The sequence below is a fragment of the Lemur catta genome, chromosome 1 (genome assembly GCF_020740605.2).
Source record: "Lemur catta isolate mLemCat1 chromosome 1, mLemCat1.pri, whole genome shotgun sequence".
In the NCBI taxonomy this organism is placed as follows: domain Eukaryota; kingdom Metazoa; phylum Chordata; class Mammalia; order Primates; family Lemuridae; genus Lemur; species Lemur catta.
The window spans coordinates 243,655,146-243,682,253 of record NC_059128.1 but is presented as its reverse complement, the minus strand read 5'-3'; the positions used below and the strand labels follow the sequence as shown (position 1 = coordinate 243,682,253).

General features: G+C 37.0%; 1 protein-coding gene across 1 annotated transcript in view; it reads right to left on the bottom strand.

Annotated features, from left to right (window-relative positions):
* The window catches only part of GABRR3 (gamma-aminobutyric acid type A receptor subunit rho3), a 44,555-nt gene extending 18,525 nt beyond the window's left edge, over nt 1–26,030 (bottom strand). Inside the window, exons 1-6 of the mRNA XM_045557585.1 lie at nt 25,906–26,030; nt 16,834–16,946; nt 10,377–10,444; nt 5,982–6,205; nt 2,315–2,397; nt 1,118–1,258 (exon numbers count right to left, since the gene is read on the bottom strand). Coding sequence (XP_045413541.1) covers nt 1,118–1,258; nt 2,315–2,397; nt 5,982–6,205; nt 10,377–10,444; nt 16,834–16,946; nt 25,906–26,030 — 754 coding nt within the window. The remainder of the gene's footprint in view (nt 1–1,117; nt 1,259–2,314; nt 2,398–5,981; nt 6,206–10,376; nt 10,445–16,833; nt 16,947–25,905) is intronic.
* Between the last annotated feature and the right edge of the window lie 1,078 nt (nt 26,031–27,108).

Sequence of the window (27,108 nt, the reverse complement as noted above, 5' to 3'; positions counted from 1 at the left end):
CTTTCTGGTCTGAACATGGCTTCATTGAGTCTGAAAAGGAATTCTACACAGATTCTACCTAAAATTACCCAGAATACTAATATCCAGCAGGGGACTGATGGTGGGGAGTCGTGGAGGGGAACAGAGGAGGCTGCTTCTAACTTTAGACAGCAGAGATCAAGTACAACAGTGCCTTGGATAAATGCTGCCAAATCAGAAATATGTCTGTCATAGGAAAGAATACACAATTTAGGTACAATTTTGGATGGATTTTGTACTTGGGGCAATGATGCAATTTATTGATTTATTTGAATGAATAAAATAAATAAATAAAAATCATTCAGCTGATTTTTATTGAGCATTTGTCAGATGCTCAGCACATTCCAGGTGCTGGGAAAGAAATGGTGAACAAGGCAGACAGAGTTCCTGCCCTCTTTCTAGTGAGGTACTCACACAATAAAGTAGCCAAATAAGTACATATCTCAGGTAGTGGTAAGTCCCGTGAAGACAAATAGAGACAGGGAGTGGCGAGGAAGGACACCTATTTTAGACAGGATGGTTGGGAATGCACTGTTTGAGGAGCTATTTGAATAAAGCTCTGACTGAAGTGAAGGAGCTGGTCCTGAGAAGAGGGGCTGGGGAGCATCCCAGGTGGAGGGAGACGAGGCCAGAGCTGAGCCCTGCAGGCAGAATGAGATGGGCAAGCAGTAAGGCCCACAGGGAGGATAGGAGGTGAGGGTGGAAGGTAGGGGGACTGGGTGAGGTCAGAGCATTAGGCAGGAGATAGATCAGGTTGAGCAGCTTGACTTTTGTTTTAAGTGTGATGGAAAAAGCACTGGAGGGTTTTGAATAGGAAAGAATTGTGATCTTTGTGTTTCAAAAGATTACTCTATCTGCTGTGTTGAGATTGGAGGGGCCAAGAGTGGAAGCAAGGCATCTAGCTAGAGGTGGTTGCATTGTATGAAGGGGAGAGAAGCAATGGGTTGGAAATGTGGAGGTGGCTGCCTATAAAACGCGAGGGATGATGTTATTTGCCAAATTGGATAATCATTTGAACACAGGTCTGTTCACATGTTGTGCTTTGCACACAGTAAATGTTCAATGAATGCTGAGGAATCATCCATGTAAAATGCTGTACCTGTGCTGCTATAGAAAGCTAATCCACTGGATGCACTGAATTCTTCAACAAAGAACTGAGAAAGGGAAATATGCTCTTCAGTATTTAAGGACTTGTTTCCATGTTTCCAGTATAGCATTAGGTCCTCATCATTGTAGGCATCTAAAACAAGAAAATAACAGTCTTGTAATTGGAATAAGTCCTTGTAAGTTCCATGAGGTCTATAACCATGTTTCTCTTCAGCTCTGTCACCCCAGTGCCCACATGGCATATTATACTGACATGTATAATATGTATTAAGTGCTGAAAAGTATGTTTGCCAATAGACTGATCATACTCACATCTTGCAAAAAGAGCAAAAAAAGTCTCCCAAAATGAGACCCTGATTGGTATAGTGTAGATCTTTTATTGTGCCCACACAATAAGTTAAAACTCTCCAAATAGTTGCTCCCATCTTTGTTCATTCTCTTAAAATATTAAGCCAGGCCTCGGAATGACACCATAGCATTGCCTCACTGTCACATGCCATTATTTTTCCCCTTAGTTCTGTGGTTTTATTGGATGAAATTCCAAAATGGACCTAGCTCATAAAGAATTTTCTTTCTAAAGTCAAATAGTGGTATAGTAAGTTTCTAATGGATTTGGGGAAGGGCGTCTATGGAGTATATACTGACTGAGATTCCCAGCATTTTAGACACATTATGAATAATTGCAGTTAGCTTTCAAGATGTTATATCAAAAGGAGCTGACAGGTCAACGTGATTGACAGGGAGCTAGCTCAGCTGCCCTGTGACAGAGCTTTGATTAGGGGGTCTATGTCTAGAGCTGGGTTTTTCTGGGGAATCCAGGTATATTTAATGGAGGATTGTTACTCATCTGGGAACATGAATTCTAGAGCTTTCCAAATGTGAAAAGTCTGTGTTAATCTACATAATAACATCACCAAAAATGTACCTTTTTAGAGAACTCTTTCTGTATAATCAATGTGGAAACTACAGACTATGTAATTTTCAAAACATTTTTTTCCTCTGAATCTTCTCATTTGAGAGACAAACTGCTATCACCTTTAGTAAAGAACAAAAAAACCCACAACCATTTTGGTTTTGGACAATGTATCAAGATTTTAAAAGGCTTGTTAAGAGCATGCTTATTTTGCACGCAAGTATGTGATGGTGTGTTCAAATGATGTATACTCACTCCATCGGAAGTAAGACTTACAGCTTTCCAGTTCAAGAGAACAATTTTGCCTGTCAAGAGGAAACCTGCTGAAATCCATAAAGCACATGGCTGAAACCGTTACCCTATAAAAAGAGTGAGACAAAGAACCCTGAAGATCATTTAACCATCTGGCCAAATAAGCATGCAACATTGAAGCTTTCTTACTGTTTGCCTGTTCTGCGTGCCTTTTAAGAATAATGCAAAACAGGCATTACTATATTTTGTTCAAACAACCTAGAAGGAAGCAAACCCTGGAAGGTAGGTGATTTGTTTAAGACACAGAGTTAATGAGTAAATCCCAGCTCTCATAATTGCTTCTGATCTCACTATTTCTTGGTCAGCCCTCTGTGCATTTTCTGGCTCTGATGTTTCCAGAAAAACACACTTCAAAGTGAGAAGACTCTTAAATAGATTTAAATACTTTCTGCTTTTTGGAAGGTTAGTCTCTAGTAATAAAGGGCTGGGATGGTAATAAAAACCTGTAGGTAAAGGTTTCCTTCACAAAGTAAGTTTACCTGAGGAAATTCTCTTTCCAGTGGTGAGGGAAAAGCCCGGAGCATTTTTAGTAATAGATCTGTGTACACAATGCATAATTCAGGTGCTATTAAGTCAATAGGCTTGCATACTGATGAGGATTGTTTTTTCAAATTTTATATCCTCCTAGATTTTCCTGGCTTCAGGCAGAGGCTGTTGTACTATGATCTTGCCTCAAAGCAGAAACTTTGGTACCCACAATAGCAGATCAGAGGTTCATAAAAGGCCCCTGAGCAGGTCTACAAAAAACAAAGGCAACAGATGCTCCTACCCATGGTGCCCTTGAGTTAATCAGAGGAATAGAACCGTTTTATTTTTTATGGGCTGAATTCTACTGTCAAGAGTTATATAGTAAAATGCCAAGCCAGGGAAGTATCTGGATGACTTCATGTCAGAAAACATTCATTTTGATGTATTCCTAGTACTTTAAAGCTGCAAGGGATCACTGAGGACTTTCAGTCCACTTTCCTTATTGTACACATGGAGAAATTAATGACCAAGGTGGTTAGGTGGCTAGAATCAAGCCTGGAACCAGGTGACCTGACACTGGGCTTGGACTGGCTCTGCTGTTGGCCAGAAAAGCTCGTGCTGGGAACAATTTTGAGTTCCTCTTGCATTTGAGCATCTCCAAGACCACCCTCAGGGTCAATAATTTGCTAGAAAGACACACAGAACTCAGCAAAGCTGGTATACTCATGGCTACCTTTATTACAATGCAAGGATACAGATTAAAATCAATAATGGAAAAGGGGTACAGGGCAGATTCCAGGACAGGCCAGGAATAAGTTCCCAGTTGTCCTCTCCTATTAGAGTTATATGGACAGTGCTTAATTCTCATTTCGAAAGCTCAGCACTTGTCCTTGAGGCCACATCAGAAGAACAAGAACAAGAGGTTTGAGGAGAAGGAAAGAGAAGTTTATTACTTTGCCAGCAAAGGAGGAAAATGGCAGACTTGATGGTCTCAAAATCCAAATTCCTGTCCATAAGCAGAAATACAGGGCTTTTAAATGGAGGGCCCTCAGTTCTAGGCTAGTGTCCTTCACGATTCTAGAATCATCTCATTTCTGCAAAAGACAAAGTTCTAGGCTAGTGTCCTTCACGATTCTAGAATCATCTCATTTCTGCAAAAGACAAAGCCTCTCCGCCCACCTGAGAGGCCCACCCAGACCTCTGCAGGCCAGCCACCTGGCCTGGGATAGAGCCAACAGTTCAACTGAGCCATTTCCTGTAACACAAAGAACAAAAGATATTCCCCTGCCCCTCCTGACCACCTGCCTGAGACAGGGATGCAGGCTTCAGTTCCCAAAAAGAGTGAGGGAAGTTTTAAAGAGACAGAAAACATCTTTTTGCTGTTACCCCCCCCCCCGCCACCCTCAGGCCATTCCCTCTGTTACATCTTCTCCACTCTCAATTTCATGCTTCTCTATCTATGGGAGGAGAGGCGACTACTCTGTTACATTCTCTCAGCAATGATATATGACAACACCCATGGAGATTGCCAACCAGGGAGGCTCACCCAAGCCTTGGTGTCCACAGTTTTAATTAAGAGTCTTCACGTAGTAATGGCTAACCACTCACGTGACTGACCTTAGTCTCTAGCCCCTCCTTCCAGAGGTCGAGTTGAAACCCACTTGGCGTAAGGTCTCCACCATAAATCCTGTTGTTAGCATAGACTATCTGGCATTGCCCAAGGCCCCCAGGTAAACAAAGACACTCTTATCAGGCTGGATATTCCTAGGGGTTGGACATTACCTCCCAGGAGCCAGCAAAGGACCAAATCTTTCTTTGGAATGAACAGAAGTAAGGAAATCCACTGAATCAATCCTTTACTGGACTTTGCTTCACCAAAATCAATTTAAAACAGTTGATTCTTTGGCCAGACATTGCCATTTTGCTTCTTATTCCAAGTAAGGCTTGACTCCAGTACCTAGGAGTTCCATGTTACTATTGATTTAAAAGTCCTATTGAGAACAGTACTTGCCTTTAATGGCATTTTTTAAAAGATTTGTAGCCTTTATGAAATGGCTGGCAACAGCTTTTTTGAACTGAAGTTACCTTTATTACAATTCTCTTTTCAATAAGAAAAAAGAAACTATTAGTTTCCTATTGTTGCTGTAAGGAATTATCACAGACTTGGTGGTTTCAAACAACAGAAATTTACTCTCTCACAGTTCTGAAGGCCAGAGTCTTAAATCTATCACTGGGCTGAAATCAAAGTGTCAGAAAGGTCTGTCTCCCTAAGAGGCCTTAGGGGAAAATATCTGTTCATTTTACAGCTCTGGTCACCACAAGCATTCTTTGGCTTGTGGTCACATTGTCTTCTCCTTTTCTGTGTGTATCAAATTTTCCTCTACTTTTCTATTATAAGGATGCTTATTATTGCATTTACATCCCAATCAGATAATCCATGATAATTTCTTCATCTCAAGATCCTTAACTTACTCACACCTGCAAGTATCCTTTTTGTCATATAAGGTAATCTTCACAGGTTTCAGGGACTAGGATGTGGATATCTTTTGGGGGATCATATTTTTTCAACCTACTTTATAATCTTTCTGGGATTTCTAGGACATTAAAACAAGTTGAATTGCTTGGACTCACCAAACATTTTCTAGAATTATCTATGATAAACCACTTATTATACAGAGGACTTATCAGGCTAAAAGAAAATATGGAACATCAAAGATGGAGGCCTGTTATAGCATATTGTTAGAACACAGGTTTTAAATAAACCAAACAGAAAAATGAAGTGAGTAAACAGTGGTAACATGGATGATGACTATGCCTTCCCATGGAAAATGAAGGAGATGGTTAAGAAAATTATTTATCTAATCCAAGATTCTAAAACTACTTGGTGGGGTGCAGGGTGGGGTTGAGCTGGTGAGGAGGAAAAGCAGACTTTTAAGGATTTCCATCATTCAACTCCATTCTATTTGTCCAACCAACATATACCCAGAGTAAATAGAGTTAGAATAGGAAACCATTATTTGAAATCTGAATGTTACAACCAGGGAAAATCACATCTTCTGCTTGTGAAACAGAAAGCAATGTTGTGGATTTAGTCTGAAGTGAGACCCACCAGCTTTGGTGTAGACACCTGTGGTCTGAGGAAGCCAAAGGCCACTCTCCTCACCTGAGACTGAAGAGGACGTTTCCATCAGGGTACACACGCAGCATGATGTTCTCCATAGTTGTATCATGGATGAAGGATCTTTTAGAATGGACAAAAAAGATATCAGGCACCCAGATCTTTTTGATCAATCTATGATCAAATGTCATGCTTTTGTTTGTTGTGCTAGGAAAGGAGAGCCTCTCATCTTTCCAGTAATGCCTGAGATAAAAAGTCATCGTAAAGTCCTAGACAGAGACAAAAAGAGACCAGTTAAAACCAGTAGGAATATGGTTCAAGATGACCACTTCAACACTATTAGTCCCAGGACTGATTTCCAAGGGAGCTAATGACTTATAAGTGAATGGCTCATATTGTATTTTCAGGTAGATTTAGGAGGAAGCTAATAAGCTTAAGTTTTGGGCTTTTCCCTCATATGAGCTCTGGTGAATGTTGACAGTTTCTGTGAGTTATGGAGCATTCAAACTGGGGAAGGGAAGTCAGGTTATAAATGGGAAGCATTTCTATGTAAGCATTCTGATTAATCACCTAAAGAGATCTCAGAAGAAAAGCGCCCGAAACTCCACTATTTTATTATCCATTATTTTATGGTGATTTTTTTTCTAATTCTAAATAAATATTCCCCTTTAAAATTGATTTTGTTTTATAATTTTGTATTATTTTTGTTAAAGAAAACCTCTCAAATTGAATAAACTATGGTCCCACAGAAACCTAGCATTTATTAGAGCTATTCGTAGAAAGCAAGTTGTCAGAAGTCCTGGGACAGAGACAGTGATCTTCCTGTTAGAAAGACAGAAAGTTATCATGAAATGAAATGGTGATTCTCAAAGTTTAGTATTCAAGAGAATCACCTGTGAAGTTTGTTGAAATGGTACATTTTCCATAAGCAAGTTTGCAGAGATTCTGATTCAGTATGACTCAGGGATTTGAATTGTTAATGTTCATCTCAGTTATAAGGACATAAGGATGAGAGGACAAAAGTATACTAACATTATATTAGGAAAAAAATATTTTGTTAATAATTTAGTTTTGTTTGGCTCTCAGATATTACATTTAATATTTGGTTGTATGAACAGAAACTCTCCCAACTTTAACCAAGTCATTGGGTGTGGACAATAACAATGTGTTTCACTTTTCACAATTGTTTATTTCTTATATCTTTTATTTCCCAACAATAATCAAATTTTTATTGAACTAGTACATGTAATAGAACTTTGGTATTTATTATACAAACAAAGGATATGTCTCAGTAAACTCCAAATAAGTCACCTACCATTCGATCCAGCAATCCACTACTGGGTATTTACCCAAAGGAAAAGAAGTCATTTTATTAAAAATACACCTGCACTTGAATGTTTATTGCAGCACAGTTTAAAATTGCAAAGATGTGGAATCAACCTAAGTGCCCATCAATTCATGAGTGGATTAACAAAATGTGGTATATGTATACTATGGAATACTACTCAGCCGTGAAGAAGGATGATTTAATGGAATGGAACTGGAGACCATTCTTCTAAGTGAAATACCTAAAGAATGGAAAAACAAATACCACATATACTTGCTATTAAATTGGAACTAACTGATGAGCACACCTGTGCACAGAGGGAAGTAAAACTCAGTGGAAATCGAGTGGGGGTGGGAGGATGGGTGAAAACCTACCTATCAGGTACAATGAACACTAACTGGGTGATAGACACACGTATAACCCTGACTCAAGCATAATAAAAGTGATCCACGTAACCAAAAACATTTGTACCCCTGTAATATTTTAAAATTAAAAAAAAAAAAAGAATGAATTTAGGGTGGGACAAAAGAGGGTGGTAAAATGATAAATGAGAAGTAAAAAATCTAACATGGAGGGGAGAGGGGGTCACTGGTAGAAAGCATTTTGCAATTGGACATGGTAAATCCAGTCAAGTTTTATTTGATATCTAGTAGCAAAGCTAACCTTATTCAGGGGAGAAAGATGATGTCCAGTTTTGGGTGCTGCAGGTTAGAGATAATAAGAATTTTCAATGCAGACTGGGTCATTCAGAAACGGCTTGGATATTATGCCAGGAGAGGGGAAACAAGAGCTTGTTCTGGGAGCACAAGCTCCAGGAAGTACCGATAAGAGTGGCATCTGGGTAGGCAAGGGTTAAAATCTTCTAAACCAGGACCTTGAGTCCTATTGGCGCTATTTCTTTTGGGTACAGGGTGGCAACATGAAGGAGATTTAATTTAAGGCTTACATCAAATTGCAATAAGAATTGAATTAGATAATGATGAGGACCAGAAGGAACACCAGCTGGAGAGTTTATAGACTAAAATAAGACTCAACAGGTCAAAGAAGATTTCATTTAGACCTTTTTAGAATTTTTATATGTCCTGAACTTTTCTTTCAGTTAATTGGAGGAATCACTATAAATACTAACATTATTGTAAATATATGTATGAAAAGATTTTTGATCTTAGTAATTTATATTTTCTAGGCCCTGCTTGGAGATCCCTGCTTTGTTTGCTTTCTCTTTCTCTTTTTATGTTTAATGGTGGTGTTCGCATATTACAAAAATAATATATAGAATTTAAATTTCAAAACTTAATTCTATAAAAATCACTTTGCTATAAGTTTATGTATCAAAAATACTTTTATTCCAAAGAGTATTTAAAAGCAACATTTGAAAAATCATAAGAACACAAGTATAAAAGATTCCAGAAAAGAGAATGAAGTGCATAGATTAGTGTACACAAAAAAAGTCTGTTAAATGAGTAAATTGGATAAATAACAAATATCTTTTCAAACTGAAAATGGAATTTGAAAAGAAAGTAGCTTAACTTGTCCCTCTTCAAGAAAGAGGTACTCCTTATTAAAAAACAAAACCACAAAAAAATCAACCTGCCGAATTTAAAGCAGAAAACAAAGGACAAAAAGCATCTCTCTAAGGGCTGCAATGGCAAATGACTCTAAGGACCAGGTGGGCAACTTCATTTAATAAAGGTAGCAGGCTGTATCTAGCGCAAAGCAAGGCACCAGTTTCAGGGCAATCTGGAGGGCACAGGCCCCATCCAAAGGAACTCAAAAATTCAATTATTTAATACTCTGAGTGGAGGGGCAGAGAATAAAACTGAAATACAAACCAAATCCAAAATTGAAGCCAAACCAAACATATTCATAAGTTGTATCTTACTCGTGGGTACCTGTTAAGGTCCTTATCATTAATAGTTGCATGCAGCATGGTGTTGGTGGGAAACAAAAGAAATGTATGTAAGAGGGATGATGCAGAAGACAGCATGATTGAGGAGACTGAAATGAGATGGAAAGTGTGATCCCAATATAAGAATACACACAGCAATTAGGTAAGAAAAAAGAAACAGACATTGAAATTTTGAAACTATAAAGGCACTCTTAATTTGGCATAGAAAAGTAAACTAAAAGGGGCTAAACAAAACTCTGAGACTACATTAACAAATTAACAGAAGAGGAGTAGGTAAAAAGGAAATATATCTGAAAACAAATATGTAGGGGCTTACACACAAATTAGCCATGGTATTAACTATCTGTCCTTAAAGCAAAATTCTGCACAACTGTGAAAATGACTTACATGAAAAATGGATCTGGTAATTATGCAGACAAGGAAGGTGTTCTAAATTGGGAATAGAGAAAATAAAATGGAAAAATTATGGTAGAAGGTATTAAAACATAAAAATAGCTAAAGTGGTAAAATCAGGTTAAGGGAATGGAAGAAGAAACAAAAAAATCAAAGTATGCAAAATGTCATAGAAGACAGAAGAAGGTTAAATGTAACAATAAGTGATCAGTTTCAAATTTTATGGACATTGGCTCATGAGTAATACTCCATGAAAATACAGATGTTTCATTGCAAAATAAAATAATGGCAGTCCCTTCTAGAGTTCTAAAAAATAAAAGGTAATATAAAATTTTTCTTAATTTTATTTTTAGTCCCATGAATTAAAAAAAAAAACTCTTTGTCCTCTGCTACTGGTTGTCTACAGATAGAGAAGCAAAATTAATAACAACTGACAAATTTGGAAGCAGCCCATCAAACTCGGTTCAACTGTTTATCATGTTGTGGGTAAGGACTCATGGTTGTGATTTCATATTGCACATGTATTACAACTGTTCCCAGTTGATGTTATATAGCTAAATATATCATGATCTACAGTATTTCACCACTGAAAACCACTAGAAGGAAAAGAGAAGAGTAGGAAAGAAATGAGGATTGTAATTAAGGGCAGAAAGATGTGGAAAACAGCAACCACAACTCTATTATTGAGTGAAGTAGCAAAAATAAATAATATGCCTAATTAAATGAGTTATTAAAATACCAGTGAGTTTGATACTGTTGATTTCTAATCTTTTCAGAAAAATACCAATCAATATCCCGTGGAGAAACTTACCATGTTAACCTCTGAAATGCTGTCAATGCTCTCAACCTGGACATCTATAGCTACCGGTACAGGGGACCCTTCAGAAAGAAGAATGGGTAACAGGCTGAGAAATGCATTACAATAATTTCAAAGGAGAAAGATCAATGTTCATAGATTGTAAATGGATTACTTTTCAAGTTTTTTTTAAAAAAAACAAATATCTCCATCATCTATTGAATCAGAATTATACATTCAATAGCAATAAAGGCACGTGTGTAAATAAATGGTATTCCAATAATCATTACTCATTTGCTTGAGAACATCTCAATATTATCCTTCTATGTATTGAAATGGTATCACCAGGTTTTTATTTTATTTTTTTATTTTTAGCTAGTAGTAATTTAAAAAGGAACAGTGTCTGGAAAACATGTCTAAGGGTGTGTACAAGTATGTATTCTGTATGGTAACGGTCATATTGGATAGTCAGGGAGTGTCACAGAGTCCTTGACTCTGGGCAGTGTTGGAACCTTTTCTCTCCTACCAAAAAAAAAAAAAATCATCCTTTTTCACTTGTGCGGTGGTTGGCAGATTAGAGGAACACAGATAATAGTACAGTGCTACACACAGACACTGCAGATTCAGAAGAGTTCCCTTGCAGAGCATCGGTAACCACAGGCTGCACTTGGAAAGAAGCAAACATCCTTAGAAATGCATTTGATGATAATATACTGAGAGTCAGAATTGGGGCAATTTCAGACAGAGAAAAACTGCTGAGACTTATTTGCAGTTGGGGCTCCCAGAATCAGGTTCACCGGCCCGGAAAACCTGAAAGACAACATAAGAGAATCCAGACTAGACTGAGACTATGACATTTCCTGGTTATATCTAACAAAGGATTTCACCACTTCCAGTGTGATTAAAGATTGATGTTAATACTTCATCATTTATTTCTGTGTATGAAATTTGATGCATATATATGTTGAAATAATTTGTACATTTATACATATAGTCTTTCATGTATTTTTGTTCCATAGTAAGCCACTCTGAATTAAACTTTATTGCCTATATACTCCTGAGTTAAAAAAAATGCTTTCAACTATTGTTGAAAAAATATAAATCTAATGATTAGGGGATTTAGAAGGGTCCAGCCTAAAAAGCTTCCTCACTGAGGCTGTGTAGTGCCTGTACATGCTACACGGAACATGTGTGTACATACAATTCACAGCCTTTTATAAATGCACAATACATTATAAAACAAGGTCTATCTTGCCAGTCCCTGTATCTCTTCTGTGACTCCCCCATTAATTGGCTGATGTTATCTTCACTTTATTAACATGAGATTCCCTTTTTTTGGTTCCTTAAGTCCATACCCTCAATATGATTCCTTACTGTGAAGGGTTTCAGCTAGCCAGGTCTGGGGCTGGTCACACATTCCTGCTTCAGGCTCCAGAAATACCTCACTTGCATCTTAACTACCAACTTCTTCCTGCCATATTGGAGCAATTAATGGACATCCCATACCATTAGTTATGACAATTCTATGAATAACATTGTTCAATGATAATTATGATGAAGCTGAAGCATTAACTTGGAAACATCTCATTATTATTCCTTCATAGGGTTAAGCTTTGGTGGGTTTTTTTTGTACATGTGTGCCTTTTTTTCTTAAATTAGTAATTAATATTAAAATGAAACTTCATGAAAATATCTAGTTCATGGCTCTACTTGGCACTTCATGGTGAGTATATCTTCTTATTAATTCCAATACTCCAAGGGAATGAAAGATTTGCAAAGATCTTGGAGGAGTGGCCGACTGTCTTGGATAAAGTTCCCGTATTAGAGTCACAGGCTAGAGTTTGAAGCCGGCTTCCATCACTGTTATGTGATCAGGATGAGTAATGTTGTTGCTAAGCTTAGTCTCCTCAAGTCTGAGTAGGAATACTCATCTTGGAGACTCATTTAAGGACTAAAAATAATACAGTTACTGAACTTGGTACTCAATAAATGGCACAAAATAAATGTTATTACTATGGCAGTGTAGCAAAAATGTAAACTTACCCCTTAGGAACACAAGCCACTATTCCTTACACAAACATTTAGATAATCAGTCCTCTCTTCACTAAAATAGAGATCCGGTGCTTCTGATTACTTATTTTCTGACAAAACCAGGACATGAATACGAACATATTCATGCCACTGCTGTCCAAGCACTGAAGCCTCAGGGCTGTTTTGAAGGCTGGGCTGACAGTGGAGTTAAAACATGGCTTGTCCATCAGGAATGGGTTCCTGGAAATAGATTTCTTCTTTCCTCCCTGCAGATTTACAGTGTTCTTGTGAGGATGAGCTCTTCTGTTTGCAAGGAAAGTGTGTGCCCTCAGGTGCTGTCTGGCCTCATTTCTGCCTCCTTTGAGCTCCATGTCACGGTGCACCTTACTCCTGGGTTTCAGAATCTGTACTGTGCTCTGGCATTCTTGAGGACAGAGTGCAGAATTAGGGGCATGGAAAGGCAAGACACAGAATCAGAATTCTTGAGCTGGATAAAACCTCCAAATATTCTTTTTACAGATAAGGAGCTGAGTCACAGAGAGAAGGTGGCAAAAAAGCAGGATTAAAATTCATGGAATTTGTAGCCATATAAACCTGAGTTAGAGCCAAACTTCTGTAAATTCCTTAACTCCTCATACCTCAGTTTGTTAATCTATAAAATAGGAGAAATAAATATCTGGCACCTGCCTTATAGGGTTGCTGTGAGACTACATGAAAGAATGTTTATTAAGTCCTTAGCCTAACCCCATTCAAACCTCTTAACAATCAATTTATTCATTATCTATTGGATCAATAGTAAATATAACAACATAAATCATAATTTTATATTTTTATTCTGTATATAAGGCATTTAAGATATAGTAAAAATTAAATAACTATTAATTATTATGATTATGGTGTTCATTTCCCAGTATCACTAACTAGGCAGCAGCACACACATTTATAATCCTTTTTATGTGCATAAAGATATAGCATCAACCTGTTTTTTATGCAGGCTGGAATAATGAGAGTTAAATAAAAGTTATACATCTTATTTATATAATGCATTTAAAATTGACTCTATAAATATTATCTCATCTTATCATTATAGCCACTTTGTTAGATGGATAGAACCGATTTGAGCTCCACTTGACATATGAGCAAACTCAGAGAGGTTACAACATTTGCCTGAAACCCAAAGCTAATTAATGATAGGAAAATAGCCAGGCCCTTTTGACTCCCAGTATAGTGCTCTTGTTTGACAAGCAAAAACTGTACAAGCAGCTTTTATAACGCTAGCTTTTGTCTTGACTCAGTAACCAGTATCTAGATGCTAAATTGATTTCACATTGAAGAAACAAAGAAATTATCATCTGTAAGACTGTAACGAAACAGCCCTTAGTTATGGGAGATGTAAAGGGTAGGGGAAACATAAATAAAGAAAATGAGCTGCAATTTATAACCCAAGTTAAACAAAAAGCTCCCCTAAATTTATATCCTCCTGTTTCCACATAATGAGTCAATTAATCTTCTAATGCTTTATAAAAGTAAAAAACACTGCAGTAGCAGCTGGTTTTAATGTTAAAGCTAATTAGGAAAACACATTAAGGCAAGAGAAGTGCTGAAGTTACATTTAGCCGAAGAGGGAAGAAGTATGTTCGTGTGTTTGTGTTACAGACAAGTATTAAGAAAAAGAAGATAAATTAAAGCATGTCTTTTATATCCCGCAATCTGATTTTCCCAAGGAAGGCAGCTGTGAGAGAACAGAGGAACGGGTCACTGGTGTAAGAAGTTGTTCTGACCAAGACGGACAAGAGGTTAAGGACTATACTTCACTGAGCTACTAGACTGACACTTCTGACTGAATTTATGGATTTTTCTGCCTGAACTGACTGAACACACAAGCAATTTGGACACCATTTGGCCCCAGTGTATGACTGTCAGAAAAATTTCTTAATCGTGGGATGATTTGCCACCTGCCACTAAGTAGCACATTTCAATTGCATTTTTAATAACCTCACAGAGTCGTCTCAGGAAAAAAATAAATTAAAAAAACCCCACATTTTCATCTAAAAAAAAAAATCTTAACATGTATCTCTAACAGATCAAGCAAAGTGGAAATTTAAGGTCAATTTCTTGTTTTTCTGGAGGCTGGGGCTGATACAGAGCATGGAAAATTAAGGCATAAATGCTTTAAGACAGAAGAGGAAGACTGGCCCTTAGTGATCCGCAGCCGTGTTTCTCACACTGTGACGTGTATGGGAGTCACCTGGGGAGCTTGCTAACCATGCAGAGTTTATTCAGAAATCCTGGGTCGGGGCCTGAGCTTCTGCATTGCTAACTCACTCCCAGGTGATCTGCTGCTGGTCCTCGGGCCACTCTGAGTGACAAGACCTCTCTGGACTGCTTGTTTCGAGGTCTGCATTCAAGGACAGTCATTTTTCTCTCAATCTTTCTGGTTTTCAATGGCGTACAATAATCTCCCTAAAAACCCTTCCCTCTAGGATAGGAATTAATTTAATTGAGGAATCTAACCTGACAGGAATTAGGGCAGCTTTTTGAATTGTTGTTGAAAACAGTCCATCATGGGGAACCTGCAACGGCTGATTCGGAGATGCCAGTTTCAAGCTATTCCCGTGCGACTGGCGCCCCCTAGTGGCTTAAAAACCCCATCGCCAGGCAAGAGTCCCATTACAGGGGAATTTGTACGGGATTTTACAAACTTTTTATAGAATCGTAGAGACCAAAGCACAGAGTATCTGCATGGTAGCTGTACAGTATATTATCCAAGTTTTGGCAAATTTGGTTGGGGGAAGAAATGGTCTATTGGCAATGGTAGGTAGTGGCTCAAGCATCGTTAGGAGAATTGCCATAGGATGATATCTCTGAGAAGCAGTGAAGGAAAAAAGATATAGAGTCTCAGAAGCACAAACAAACAAACATGAAACAAAAAACCTTATGTTCTAAACCATCAGAACTTCTAATGTCTTAAATTAGGATTCTATAAGTGTGAAGAGTGCTTTGGAATACAAAAAAATTAAACTCACCAAGATTTAATATGATGCTGGTAGTCCAATGCGGTGGTTCTCAAAATGTGATTTTCCAACCAGCGGCATCAGCATCACCAGGAACTTATTAGAAATGCAAATCATTGCCCCAGCCCACCCCCAATCTAGTGAATCAGCGGCTCTGGGGTGGGGCCCAATAATCTGTGCCTTCAGAACCCGTCAGGTGATTCTGACGCTTGCTAAAGTTTGAGTCCCTGATTTAATGAAATCAAGGTCAGACCCTTAGAATCGTAACCCAATGGTTTTCAGGAAATTAAAAAACAAAAGACAAACACAAAAACCCAATCCTCAACATAATACCTACCTGACATACTTTTTTGTTTTTTACCTGTTAACAAATTAATTCTCTGGTATCTACCTGTCTATTGCGCTTCCCTTGGTCATAAGCATAGTATGCGAAGAGAATCTCCCCTCCACATCCTGAATACATCAGGTATTAGTTATTTATCAAAAAGCTGAACCTGTTTTACTGCCAGAGGATCCTGTTTCTCTCCCTCATCTTCACATATGTAGGATTCTGCAAAGTTATCAGTTCAGGAACTGTGGGAGTGGAGACCTTTGGGTCAATGAAAGAAGAGTCAGGATGAATTTAGTAGTAAGCCGGAGTTCAATGCAACGAGTTGACTTCACCACACCTTGCGTATTGCTGGAGCACTCGATACCCTCAGTGATGCATCTATATGCACCTTAAACAATCTGAGGGGAAGAAAAGCTGTTCCAAGCATGCACTTCTAATACGGACGTCTTCCCTCCTCCTTGTCTGCCATAGCAGCTTGGTTCCACCAATTACTGCTTTCACGGTCTAGGGCAAATCTCTTAACCTAAGACCCAGTTTCCACACTGCCATATTCAACATCATGATAGTACCTATTTCATAGGGTCAGTGTGAGAGTGGGATAAGATAGTGGATTAAAGGCCTTAGCACAGTGTCTGGTACTCTAACATTTTGATCAATTTTAATTGCTAGAAGTGATAAAAGTTATTAAAAACTCAACTCAGCAGAGTTGGTTCATAGGGAGCTATGGTATTTGACATACTAGTTCTTCCAGTATTTCAGCTCATAGGCATATTTAACAAGATTTTATGAATAACATGTAATCTGACTTATAGATTTTAGTTAAAACAGTAAGTTGGTGTATAGGCAGGGTATATCCATTCACTATTTATTGAACACATACTATTTACAATAGTGTGCATAGTAGAAAAATGAATTTTTTGGTCAATTTAAAATAGATAAATTATCAATTGTTCTCATTCAATAGAAGATAATTGTAAAAGTTTTTTTTTTAACTGATTATCTTTACTTGTGTTTTGGTCTCAATTGCTTCATATTTTCACCTCAATTTTGACAGTGCAATGGGTTTTGACATGAGCTTTGTAAAGATAATACTCACCTCCAAATCCAGGTCTCATAGCAAAATCGTGGTCCTCTATTTGGAGAAGTTGCTTATATTTCAGGGGCCATACTTTGGTACTGTCATCTTTCTTCCTTCTAGTTTCTTGTTTGCTGTTCCCACAAAGGGAAAAAAAATACTTTTGAGATACATATGCTTCTGGATATTTTGATTTAGGTTAGCCATCTGTGCTCAACATAGCATGTTCTGAAATACATTCATAAAAGCTCATTTTCTCAGTTCATATTAAGCCAAAGATCTGTCAACATTTGCTCTTTATTATATAAGTGTGGAGCAGATAAAGTAAACCAAATTTTGGAGCACCTTAAATGACAAACTGAGTTTGGACTTAATTTATGAACTGGCACTGTTTCTCACAGCACAGTTTTTTAGACCTAGAATATCCCCATTACCTGGGTGGAGGTGATCAAAATTCAGATTTATAGACCTCAGTCCCAGATTGACTAAACCAGCCACCAAGAAACAGGGCCTAGGAATCTAAATTTAAACAAGCTACCTAAGTGACTGTTGGGATCACTGAAGTTGAACAATCTCTGCACTAAATGAAGAAGTGAAAACACTACAAGATTGTACACTGATTAAAATAGTGTTTTACAAAGACAAAATGAGCAGAAAACAGGTGCAGGCTGAGAGTGAAAGCAGAATCCCTGTCGGAGGTTCTAGAACCTGAGGCATGGCAATGTTTGAACCTGATGCCAGGTCAAATTGTGAAGTAGGTGACAGAGCCTGTCTTTACCTACAGTTCCCTAGGGCAAAGGCAAAGCAGGGAGTGGCTTCTCTACCATTGGTGTGTTGATGTGGGAATAAAGCCCCATCTCTCCCTGGGTTTGAGAACTTGGGCAAGTCGCTGGACCTCCCTGACACCTACTTCCCAGTGAAAATGTCTGTGAGAGCAAAGCTCCTTTGTGAGTGACATGTAACTGTCTTCTCCTGATGGAGACCTTGCTCAGCTCCTCTTTCCAGAAAAATGTGCCTGTCGTCATCACCGTCATCATGGTCAGCAGCAGCAATAACACAAGATCCTGAGGGCTCTGCTAAGTGAATACTCATCATTCTGAATACCTGATGTGGTTTTGCATTAATAAATATCTTCTCCAGGAAATGCATGTGAATTTTAACATAAGACTGGGAGACGCAATTTCTCAACTCGGTAAAGTGACTTTTATGGGGAGAATTTCAGACCCCGAAGCAGCTGGTAGAAGAAATACGTTCAGGTTTATGGGCACCTGAGATCAACCAATGTGGTCTCTCAACAGCGCAGTTTCTGGCTGAAACCCTCAGAGGTTTACAGATTTATTTTTGCCATTGACAGATATGGCGAAGTTGAGAGAAGAAATCTGTTTTGGGTAGAAGGCAATGAGTTTGGGTTTAAATATGTTAAGCCATTATATCCCGTGAACATTCGAACACCTAGAACCTACTTCTTCCAAGGGGCTCGAATTAACTGGGAAACTTCTTCCAAGGAGCTAGAATGAACTATTGATTAAAAATAATAGCAGATAGCTTTTATTAAATGCCTACTACATTCAAGGAACCATGCCAGATGTTTGTAAATATTATGTTTTTTGGCATGCATTCAAATGATGGTTTCCTGGGCCCCATGCCCACAGTTTCTCATTCAATAGATTCGGGGTATAAGAATTTACATTTATTATAATTCCTGAGGAGAATCACTGGCCTAGAAAATAGTACACATTTAATAAAAGCTAGCTACTTGTTATTATTTTAAGACAAATGGAAACGTAACTTTGGGTGAAAACTTATGAAAATTTGTGAACCCCTTTGGTAATGATATTTGTTTAATATAACTGAATGGCATGTCACTAACTTATCTTTTCAGAAGCACTTCTCTCCATGAGATTGGAAAGGATAAATCTTAATTAAGACTCCCAAGAACACTGAACACAGAGCCTGCTATGAAATGCTCTCTTGGCAGTACATGAAAGCACATGCACCAGTTCTTACTTTAAGGTTCTTCAGATACACAATGATATATTCTATATTCATCTATTTTTGTCTTTTTTGCACCTCATCTATCTTCTCCTCCAAATTTGTTGCTTATACACTCTCTAAAAGAATTTTGAAAATCTATGTACTCCCTCACACATATTTAAATAGACATCTACAACTTTTTCATCATAAATTTTAAAATAACTTAAATACTGATGATTTAAAATAAAATATTCTGCCTTTAAATGTGTCCAATGAATCTAAATACCCACATTATACATTTAAAAATATATGAACAAGCTCTTCTTCAAAAATGAGAAATTTTATTTTATTCCTTTTTTTTAAAACTTGTGTTTGGATTTTATTTCTTCCATAGAAATTTTATCACTCCATATATCTTTGCAAGAAAGATAGGTAGACATTAAAATTAACTTTTTTATTGTCTATGACTGTTAAAATGAAGTAAAATATTTCATAAATGTTGATACTCTTAAAAATTAAGAATAAAATTTCTTAATGAAGTGATGGTATGTTCTCCCCAATTATTCCATGTATCAGTAAGTAGATATTACTCATTGCTAGAATGAAACAGGATTTTGCATAAATTACATTCCTATTTTTTATTTTTATAGCTGAAAATGTTGAAAAACTGTTCATCTTCATGTAAGTACATAGAACCTGAAGAAATTTTGTTTCAGTATTATTTTAGCAAGGTAACAGTTATTTAAATTCCTTCTTATTCTTCAAAATTCATGTAGTGTGATCTATCATCAACAATTATTTTTCATGACATATAGCCTGACAAATTAATAAGGTTCCTCTCTCAGTTTTGTTGAAAGCAAAAAATAGGAATTTACCCAATTTGGGAAAGGATGTGTGATTTAGATGAGAGCCATCTACTACCTCAACAATAATACTTATAGTGGTCTCTTTGTACCCAGAAAATTTTTCACACACTGGGGCCATGCACATAGTAGGATTCAGGAAGAGACAGAGGGTTACCTTTATTTTGCCACATGGGACAAAGCAATCATTAAAGGGAGACTGCAGGTGAGTTTTGAGGTGGATCAATTCAGGAAACAGGTCAACAAGGAAGTTAAAGATCCAGAAATTGACCCTCAGATAGCTTGCATGTACCCGTAGGGGTACATTATACCCCAGGAGTATAGATGCCCTGGTTTGAAGGTCCCTGGTTTATAAAATAATTTTTAAAAGGCATACATAGAAAGACTGCTGAAATGAAGACTGAAATAAAACAAAGGAGACAGAAGCAAATATAGTTAATGAAAGGGTTACTATGTGAGAGACCATCAGATGTATATGTATCGTTTTAAACCACTTTGTGTCTTTTGCCCTCGCCCCTATTCTAGAAAAAATGATTTCATTTTTACTAGTTACTGAGAGAAAGCTTTTGGATAACTTCTAAGGAGAAGATCTTCCAGAATTCTGAGTCCTGACGATCCTGATGGGATCAAGCAAAGAAACTTCAACTCATGGAAAAGTCTTTCATCAGCGTTCTTAATCTTTGATTTTTTTTTTCCCCACAAAGTATTATAAGTATTATTGTTTGAGAAACAGTAGGGATGTCTTGGTAATAGTCAGGGTTTTTCTCCTTGAGTTAGGGCCTTTTCATTCCTGGATCCTACAGAGGAAACCTGTCTATGCTCCTCCCTCTCCTCAGTGTCAGAAACTCGACTATAATTTTGGGACTAAGAAAGGGAGTGTCCAGGAGGAAGGAAAGGCTGGATTTTGAGTGGTCTCTATGGGTCCTACGAAGGTCTTTGAGGAGGACATAGTAGACAAAGAATTAAAAAGTGATAGAGCTGGTTGAGGAAACAGAAATATACCTAACTCATTCTGAGGCACAGTAGTTTTCTAAGTGGGATGACAAAAACTCTTTTTAATTGAGTCACAAACACTCAATTGGCCTCTTTACAAAACTGCTTTCCGGAGGGCTTTGAGGCCTATATATCTGATTAGTTAAGTAGGATCAGAACTTGAAAACAGCTAGGCCTGACATGAAAAGACTATTTACCCAAGGGAGGATATAATTGGCAAGCATGTTTTAAAATATTTCATTGAAAGGGTTAACAGTGAGATACCAGTGTAAACCATAACTACCATTTATACCTACTAAATGAGCAAAAGACAAAAAATAATGTTAGTGCTCCATACTAATAAGGATTTGATGAAGTGGGAACATTTATACTTTTCAGGTGGGAATATAAATGTTGTTAAAACCTTTTAGAAATTCGTCTTGGGAACTATAAAGATATTTCATATGCTTTGACTCAGTAATTCAATTCTAGGAAAATTACAATTCTTATTGGTAAAGGAAAAAAATTACATGAGTGAAAATATTTATTGCCGTTATCTGTAACAGTGTGAAGTTGAAAATAAATGTTCAAAAACAAAGGAGGTAATTCTTGTTCATCAATTCATATTAATTATATGGAGTGATTAAAAATACCATTATAAATGTCTATGAAGGAATATGGGAAATGCTTAAGATTATGAAATAGTTTCTATGCTATGATTTGAAACATGAAAAAAAATCACATAGGTGATTAGAGGTGAACTTCGAAAAGAGAAAGCATATTTGAGATTCTTGGTATTTTTTTTCCATGTTTTCCATTATTGCTACAATGTTATTTCTGTAATAAATGTTTTATAAATTATCTAGAATAAATTGGACTTGCCATCTAGAATCTTTTCTAAATAAGGATCTGGTGGTCACAGTTCTCCACCTATCACTTCTTTCTCCTTTTCATTCTAGACACATGCCCTCTTGCTAACATGGGACAGTTCATAATAAGATAAAGCTTTACTATGAACTGTCCCAAATAATGTAGGCAAAATCTTAAAAGGGTTTTTGTAGGCTCATTATTTTTCTTTAGAAAAATACAAAATGAATAAAAAATGTTTGATGAGGCTACATAGAAGTGAAAGGAATAAAGTAAAGCAGTGGAGAAATTAGTTGATCCAATTTTTCATTACTAAGAAAACCTTCAGGATTCTGATCCAATGCATATTTCCAGGTCCTGATGCTTTTGAGATATCTTAGAGAGGACAGGGTGCATTAGATGAAGAAAATCTTGTGGCTTTGATTGAATTGCTGTTCACCCCTGAACTCTGAAGATCCATACCTGACTCTAGTCAACAGCCTATCTCTTGTAAAGGAGAAACCCAAGCAGATGGACATTTCTGTGGAAGGGCCAGCCAGGGAGAGATCCCACCTGGGTCTCTGTCAGATCATGAGCTTGATGATGAGGCCTTGGTTTCCTCATTTGTGAAATGAGGAAATTGAATCAGATTAGGAGCAGACATTTTTGGATAGCCCACATGGTGTAATAAATTGGAAAATTTCATATGAAAATCTGGATTTCCTGCTTCTTTTGAAAAAAATAAATCAGAAAATCTGGCAACAGTAGGCTCAAGTTCTCTTGTAACAAGAGGAGGCTGCACCTGACCAGCCATTCTCCCTCAGAAGAGCAGACACTCTGGAGACTCTTGGAGACTCTCTGCAGACTCTTGGAGTCTCTGTTACTCTGTCTTGCTTGCAGTAGCATTGAATTTACAATCTCTAGGACCCACCTGGCTTTTACATTAGGTTCAGGGTAGTGTTTAACAAGTGGATCTCCAGGAAAAAAACAAAGCCCTGATTTGTAAAGTTTGCTTATTTCCATGGTGTAAATACTCCCACATGGCTCATTTCAAGCTACTGACATGCATGAGATATATGTAGCCCGTAGTATAGTTTGGTATGGTATAGTAGAGCAGAGGGGAGTGGCGCCGAGGTATAGTATAGTATACTGCAGTATTTCTACCACACAGATACAACAGGCCTAAATAATCTTAAGAGTGACGGGTGATAGTAAGATGTAGTAAAATAACTAGGAAGTGGTGTTTTAAGTATTTATTACCTTTGTTTTAAAAATAATTTAATTAATTGTAGGTTTATGTAATTTAATTTTTAATAATGTTTGTTTTTATTAAATAACAGCCAGCTCACAAATTTTCTGAAAATTTAACGATTGGCTCTTGCAAGCGAATTTGAGCAGACTCCAGCCCTCTGCTGATTATTCTTAAGGCCAGAGACAGTATGTTGCCCCTACAGCATCCTTAGCCCCCAGTCCAGCACTTGCATGTAAAGGTCACTCAGTACAGTGGTTGAATGAATGAATAGATATTCAGTGAGTCTATATGCTTAATCTTCTTTGCATTATCAAGGAAACAAATTTCTTCCCTAAACAAAAGAGGGACATTTTCACTTGCCATAATTTACTTTATTCACATCCTTCTCCACTGTGTTTTTAAAAAACAAAGGGAATCTTTAAATAAAAGAGTTTTGTTCCTATCGCTCCACATCCACACCAACATTTATTGTTTTGGGACTTTTTGATAGCAGCACAATTCACAATTGCAAAGATGTGGAAACAACCCAAGTGCCCATCAACACACGAGTGGATTAATAAAATGTGATATATGTATACCATGGAGTACTACTCAGCCACAAAAAACAATGGTGATATAGCACCTCTTGTATTATCCTGGATAGAGCTGGAACCCATTCTACCAAGTGAAGTATCACAGGAATGGAAAAGCAAGCACCATATGTACTCACCATCAAATTGGTATTAACTGACCAACACTTAAGTGCACATATAGTAGTAACATTCATCGGGTGTCAGGCAGATGGAAGCGGGGACGAGGGCATGGGTATATTCACACCTAATGTGTGTGGTGCGCACTGTCTGGGGGATGGACAGGCTTGAAGCTCTGACTCGGGTGGGGCAAAGGCAATATATGTAACCTAAACATTTGTACCCCTGTAATATACTGAAATAAAAAAAAATTAAAAATAAATAAATATATACATAAAAGATTTTTTAAAACTTTGAATTTTAAAAAAGAGAACCTTTGGATAAAAAATGAGGTTATATTCTGAATGAAACAATTAATAGCAAAGCATTTAAAGGGCTGATTGTATGACAACTGGTCAAAAATAATGCATATAAATATGAAGTAGTATATATAAATATATTTCATAATTTTCAAAGAAAGACCATGTCTTCCTTTCATGTTTATTCATTCTCTTGTATTATAAAAGAGTGGATTATTAATTAGTTTATTACTTATTTACTGACGGATAATCAGGTTGGTGTGGGGCAAAGAATCTCACAGTATTTATTCATATTTCAAGATATGAAGCTTCCTGGGCTCCTTACTCTAGAAACTGCCTTGTAGAGTAATTTCTGTATTTTTGTCAAATGCCTTCAAATATGCATGAGAGAGTGCTTGAGTGACAGCTCAGAAATTGGCCAGCTGGATTACTCTATTCACTCAGGGAAAATACCTGAGTTTCATTCTAAGTGGCTACTTCTGAACCAGTGTGATGGTTTACTCAATCTCCAGTGCCCTAGAGGATTTTTCTTTGGAGAACAAAAGAGCAGATGTATATTTTAATGAATCCTATTCTAGCTTGTGATTTAAAGGGGCACATCGCTCAGGACATAGAGAAGTAAGAACAAACACGTTTGGACCCATGTAGCAGAAATTCTGTGGTTCCCTATGGAGGAAATCTATTATACTTTGAGTAGTCTCTAAAATTCTTCTCTTCCTTTAGATAGGATCTAAAAATGAGGCACTTAACGTAAGAAAAAAAATCCCTAGACCACAACAAAGAACTGATTTTCTCTGCTTGTCTCTTAAATGACACCTAAAAAATATATATGGTAAATTTTTCTGCAGCAATTCTGCCACCGATAGTGAGCCGGTGTGATGGATTAGCTCCTGCAACAGTCTCTCTTCTCATCTAAACATTCACCAAACACACTGGACAAACCTCCTACTGTTTGTACGGTAGATGAAATTTTAAGCAGTGTGCATCTAAAATTAGATAAAATATACTATATAAATGTTACAATCTGAAAATAATATGTAGTCTGATGGTATAACCCCACATTTCACAAATATTTCCTTGCCTAAGTGCATTGAAGACTCAGAAAGTTGTTAAACTGAACTCGAGTTTGTATCATCTCAGGTCTGGGATCTGGGAGCAGAAGCAAGGAAGAAAAGTGTGGGAGGTATCCTTGATTTTTAATTGCAGAGCAGGAATTAGAAAGACAGTAACCCCTCAATCCTCACTACCTCTTTTGTTTTTGACTATTAAACCTGAGACTTCAGAAATTATTTATTAAAATTTTATGTTCTGTTTCCTGATCTTGTGGTGAATGCTTAATAAATATTCAAGATGTGAGGACAATCTGGCTGCAACATCTATCACCCCACGACGGCCAGGGTTGACTGGATATTAGTTATCTTCATCTCTCAATTTCTCCTTCCTGGTCTTTTTGGAAATCTTGTGCTTGGTAAAAAGAGAAGACTTTCTCAAAGACATTCTTTGTTTATTAAAGCCATATGGATAGTAGGGTGACCAATCATTCTAATTTGTCTGGAGCTGAAGGGATTCCTGGCACTTTCAGTACTAAAACCTGTTTAAAGTCTCAGGCAAGGTGGTACAAACAAGTCACTCTAGATCACTGTTTCCCTTTACTAGCACGTCCAAACATGCTCTTGATTATTGACAGGAAGATAATAATGATAATGTGTTGATATTCAGGATATTCCAAATGCATATAAACTATTTTTGAAAGGCAAATGGTTTTAATGCCTGTGGGTATTATGCCATCAATATATGAAACTATATACCTCACAAATACTGGGCAGTAAGAGAAGTTGGTGCTTAAACTAATTTCTACTCAAAAAAAATTTTGAAGGAACATTAAAGTGTTTATTAGTAACAAATGTATTACTTATGGAAGAAATATATTTCTTAAAAGAAGAATGAACCTGTTTAACTATTTCCCCAAAAATAAGCATAAATAAAGATACAAGTGCCACCAGAGTTTCAAGATTCCAATCTTTCAGAAGCCAGCCAGAGGTGATTTATTATGATGAGTTAGTACTATCTCTAGAGACAGACATGGCCACAAAGATGTCCTACGATTAAAGATATGCTTCTAGGTTTGCAATAGGTCTGAAGCAGCTGGTAAGAAAAACTGAGCAATAATTCCATGAACCATAGTATGAGCAACTTACCGGGTTTGTTGCATTGAAGAGAAGCACCACTGGGGTGTCTCCTTGATGTCAGCAGCAGCAAAAGCATTTGGCATCAGTATGATCCAGATGTACGCAAAGAAGACCAAGCGGAAGGCCAGGATCATCTCTTCCAAAAGAAAGGAATGCAGGTGGATTATCACAATTTCTTCATGTGTCTTTTAAAAAAATAAATAGTGTTCCCGGTAAAAGGTTTTAAGGCAAAAGGAGAGACATTGCCTTCAGTGCTGTCTTCTTCTTCTTCTTCTTTTTTTTTTTTTAGTAGATTAAATAGATTCACATCACTTATAGGAAAATATCTGTTGTTGGAAATTTAAGACAATCAAAGCAGATTTAAAAAATTTTCAGTTTACATCTGTGAGTCCCCTTTTCCGGGAAAGGTTCTTAGTGTGTGATGCTTGATCCATACTCAGTAAACTCTCAGCTGCAGTTCTGGGAAAACAAAGATGTGAGGTTAGGCATTAATCCCCTTAATCCAATGCAATATCATTTAAACATATTGAATGACTCCACAAAATAATATGCTTAATGAGAAAAAGATGATTAACTTAATCTTCGTTATATGAAGACCTTTTCCTTTATCCCATGGTTCTTTTTAATGCAGAAAGGAATCTTTTCTTCTCCAAATGGATACAGGCTGCCTTATCACAAACACATATTCAAATGATTATTTTTGTCAGGTAAATAGTCATATTTTAAGATGATGGCTTATTCCATTAATAACAAAAGTGGTTTAATTTAAAGTTTAATATAGTAAGCATAAATTATGAACACACAGTCTCCTAAAGGTACTTTGCGTACATGGAGTAGAAATATTTCCTGGAAATACTGCCTCTGTGTCTGCAAAGTGCATGAATAGACATGTCCGTGAAATTAAATTTATTCAGCTAGAATATCAAAAGGTGAGCAATACAACAACTGACCTGTCTACTAGGAATTAGGAAGAATGCCATTTTCTTCCCCAAAATATAGTTTTGTGAAGGGAATTCTTAAATTTCCTCAAAATGATTTGTGTCCTTGACACTTTGTATCCAGTGTTATTATCAGGTTAATTTATTTTGACTTGGGTTATGTCTTCTCTTAGCCCATGCATTAAAACCTCTTCTTACGTTTCTTAGGCATATCTTTCCTCTTTAAAATATATTTTTAATGTAAAATATTACAAATATACAGAGTACTATAATA